At 33.3% G+C, this 4,268-nt stretch overlaps 1 protein-coding gene across 2 annotated transcripts in view; it reads left to right on the top strand.

The window, feature by feature from the left end:
• Positions 1 to 2,742, top strand: part of LOC109543668 (maternal effect protein staufen-like) — an 8,025-nt gene extending 5,283 nt beyond the window's left edge. For both annotated transcript variants that reach the window (XM_048670669.1, XM_048670670.1), the window contains exons 5-9: positions 1,084 to 1,348; positions 1,414 to 1,823; positions 1,889 to 2,059; positions 2,117 to 2,238; positions 2,441 to 2,742. In XM_048670669.1, coding sequence (XP_048526626.1) covers positions 1,084 to 1,348; positions 1,414 to 1,823; positions 1,889 to 2,059; positions 2,117 to 2,238; positions 2,441 to 2,519 — 1,047 coding nt within the window. In that variant the 3' untranslated portion in view covers positions 2,520 to 2,742. The remainder of the gene's footprint in view (positions 1 to 1,083; positions 1,349 to 1,413; positions 1,824 to 1,888; positions 2,060 to 2,116; positions 2,239 to 2,440) is intronic.
• The last annotated feature ends 1,526 nt before the right edge of the window (positions 2,743 to 4,268 follow it).

Below are 4,268 nucleotides of genomic sequence, written 5' to 3'. Positions count from 1 at the left end.
CTATCATCTCAAACACTTTCAATGGAGCATGTACAGAAGAGGCAAAAAAACAACCCGCAAACAATTTGAAAATTTAGTAGAGTTTGTGGAGGAAAATGAAGTTTATTTTCAAGACCATTTTCCAATTATTCTAATAAAGCTAACCTTATAAGACCACTAAAAGGGATATTTTTCTTTTAAATTAAAAACAAATTATAGCTAAAAGACAAAACTACGCTCTGATTAAACACAATCGTTTTATTTATTCCCCGAAGTTATCTTCGAGGGATGCACGTTAAGTTCGAAAGCGGCATGTGATTTGATGCTGTTATTCTGAAGCGCTATTTCTTAATATAACGTTCGTCGATAGCGTGCGCCTGTTATAATATAAAGGTTTTACTGATGATATACTGATTTGACTGAAGTGAACACACCAGTTGGAGCCACATAACGTGTTTGACGGATAACATGCACGTTAAAGTTAATATGAGTGATACAGCACAGGGCTGAATGTCTTTAAAAAATACAATACTTATTACCAATACGACCATTAACTTCGAATAATGAAATTTAAGAGCAACACTTTTAGTGATACTTTGAAGTATATTCAGCCCTGTGCTGTATCACTCACGTTAACTTTAACGTGCATGTTATCCTGAACTGTTAAGTTGCCATAACGTGTGGCCGTTAAAAATAGCATTTATGATACAGCACAGGGCTGATTTTGGATGGTTCTATTGGAAGCAGCATCGGGCCGAATCTATTGGCGTAAAAACGTTACTTATTGATTACTCTTATAAAGGATTAAAATGTTAATAAAATAATTACACCTCAGATTTTCTTATACTCGAATAGACCCTCAGTTTCGACTGAGTATTTTCTCTGACGCGATCTAACATCAATCCCGTCGACGTGGCAAATGTACCGTTGTCTATTGATTATATTTGGGGTTCAAGTGGGAGACAACCTTTAGCATTTCTTCGTAGATTCGCCTTGAGAATGTAGCACCCTTGTGCTTCGACGGACACAAAGTCCGAAAACCTATCCACTCACTTGATATGATATAATTGAGGGATAATTTAACTGTTTCTTCACCATTGTTAGAGAGGGTCGAGCAATAAAAATGACGCATTTTCACATAAAAAGTCCTACTTGCAAAAGCTAAATGATACAGTACACATGAATGACACTATTCATGTAAGAAGAGATGGTGGTGATACAAAAGGACCATTTATAATGAGTGTGGAGGTAAATGGAAAGTATTTTTTTGGAAAAGCTCATACCTTGCAGAACTCCAAACATGAAGCTGCAGCTAAAGCTTTGAAAAGTTTGAAAGAAGACGAGGAAAGTTTTTACTGCCACAGAGAAGGCAAGCGGATAAAATATAAATATATAAGATATCAAAAATTATTTAATTTGCTGATCTTATTGCAGATGATAATTGCAACAAGATCGGCCAAAAACCGAAATCTCCAATTTCATTGGTGTATGAGGCAGCGCAAAAGAGAAACTTAGGGGTTACATTTGAGGTCATAGATGAAGTAGGTCCATCTCATAAAAAAATATTTACCACTAAATGCGTCGTTGGAGATCTAACAGTAACCGGTGAAGGAAAGTCAAAAAAAGAATCTAAAAGAGTGGCTGCTGAAAATGTACTAACTCAGTTAATGAAAATAACTGAGGTAAGTGGTAAACATGTAGCTGAGCTACCGCGAAGCAAAAAGTCCAATAAAAACAAAAAGAACAAAGTTATCAAAACCACATTTGATAAGATTGAAAGAATGTTTGACAATGCGGTAGATTATGGAAAGGGTTTAGTTGACACAGTTACTGGAAATAAAAAGGTTTGCATATTTGAAATTAAAGCTATTTAAACAAAGCACTTATAATTGTTTTTGGCTTCCACCAGCCAACAGACGATTCAAAATCCCATAAAAATGATGCCAGTAAAGCCCATAGGTCTCCAACAACTGAACTATTCAAAATTGGAAAAATTTTGGATTTGAATATACAATATCTTGATTTTGTGGAGCGAGCAAAATCGTACTCGTTATTGGACTTGGGATACGAACCCCCTTTTGTATGTTACTGTTATAAAAGTTTGTAATATGAGATATTATAGATAATAATTTTCTAGATATGTTTGGGAGAAGGTGTAAGCCAAAAGAATTCAAGAGATTTAGCGGCTAAATATGGCACAAAGATGTTGTATAGATTAGGAGCTTTAGATAATCTACTAGATAAATCGATGAAAATAAGGTAATTCGATAAATGGATTTCTAAGCAAAATGTTTAAATTATTACATTTTTACATCTCTATTTAAAAACTCATGATTGAGGAAAATATTGAAGTGCAGTAACTTAATCACCAGATTGTTCTGGGCCTGTCTTCCAATCAATGATTAGATTAGGTTGAAATAAAATTACCATGTGATGCATATTAATTAAGTGTTTCTTGCAGCAATGTGTTGGATAAAGAAGAAGAATTTGAAATGTTGTGGTTGGAAGTTGCCAACAGTAATGAAGATAAGAAAGCGTGAGGACTTAGACGTGAGAAATAACGATGAATTTTAAAACATCTATCGATGGACTGCACATTAGAAAACGTTTTAGTTAAAAGAAATGTGTTCTTTGTTTAATGTCATTAGTATTGACTTGAGAAAGTAGGCTTAGTTTAAAAATTTTTATAATTTTTTCAATTGTTTATTGTTTTATTTTTTATTGAAATAAAATTGTTGAACGTAGTTCAGATCCAAGTTTTAATTATGAAGGTTTTAATTTTACTTTCCTTTAATTCAATATAATGTCAATGGCTAATAACTTAAATTTATTAGAGAATAAGTTCTGTGTTTTTTCCTGTGATACAGACTCAGGTCGTTCAGATAATGCGGATTCACACTCAGCATTATCAGTACAGTGGAAAATAAGGAAGTGAGTTTTACACTTTGATGTACCCTTTTAGGTCTTCTGATAGCTGTACTTAGATAACTCAACGAGAAATGAGATTTAACTCCGGGCGTACAATCAAAATTGGAAATCTTATTATATCACTATTTTCAACATAATGTGATTCCTATACATATGTAAATTCATTATGCAGGGTTAGTTAAAATCGGCTTCATTCATCTGGCGGTATGTGGAAATAACGTTCACAGAGGAATTTTAAATGGCGAAAAAACAGGGTTTTATGGAGGCTATACACATCGTTTTCAGACTGATAAACCGATCGAAATGTAGCCTGTACAAATGGTGTAAAATTAACGAAAACATCAATATGTTAAATTTATCAGATTTATTTGGTATTCAAAACGAGCACAAGTAGACGTAAATAAACTGATGTATATTTTTTAAGGTCTCATGACAACACGGAGTTGCGCGCAAGTACAATCAATCTTCCGGCAGTGGGAGACTATTGAAGAGATTTGCAGAATTCATCAGTTTATTTGGAAAATTTGTCATTTTCTGATAAGAATCAATTTACGACAATGCAATAAACATGAATCGGTTCGCAAATCTACTATGCGGAAATTTTTTATTTAGAGTAACCTCAAGGAAGTTTAATTTGATAAGTTTTGAAGATCACAATTTAAAAACTAACCACAAATGTAACGTTGACTTGTTTGTCAACCGATATTCTCAAGAGTTCATATTTTCGAGACATGAACGTCAAACCTACCGCCGATTTAATTTTTTTTAGTTAATTTTAGTGCGGCGTTTTTCTATCAGTGATCCTCATAATATTCAAACTGGTTATACACATTTTGAAACACCTGTTTTCATCATCAATCGTTACAGATGGCCGTAAGACAGTGTTACAGTTACAAAAAAGTTAAGGGCTTAGATTGTAAAACAAACGCATTCCATTTTAACCAAAGTTATGGAAACTTTGATTACCGTGTTTACAGTACAGTAGAGTACAAGTAGATGTAAACAAATCGATGTTGTATGTTTGTTATTTCCCACTTTTGGTGAGAATCAAGTAGACTCGGAGATGAAATCTTGCATTAGAGGGGCTGACGACTGAAGATAATTTGTTGCCATTTGTATGAAAGATATTGATAACAGACCTCTTCGTTATGACATAAAACAAAACCATAAATGTAGTTTGCCAGATTTATCCATTCATTTAGGGTATATTATATATATTTTTTGTCAAATGGTATGTTGTAGCACAAGTTTTTTTTTTCAGACGGACTGATTCCCCATTTTGACAATTTAAGCTCGTAAAGCATCATTTTATACATTTAGTAATTGTTGAAATATTCAGGCACGGAGTTGAAAAATAATAA

This window comes from Dendroctonus ponderosae, unplaced genomic scaffold, assembly GCF_020466585.1.
Source record: "Dendroctonus ponderosae isolate FM_Combo_2020 unplaced genomic scaffold, Dpon_F_20191213v2 Dpon_F_20191213_1, whole genome shotgun sequence".
Lineage (NCBI taxonomy): Eukaryota > Metazoa > Arthropoda > Insecta > Coleoptera > Curculionidae > Dendroctonus > Dendroctonus ponderosae.
This window is presented reverse-complemented; position numbering and strand designations above follow the sequence as displayed.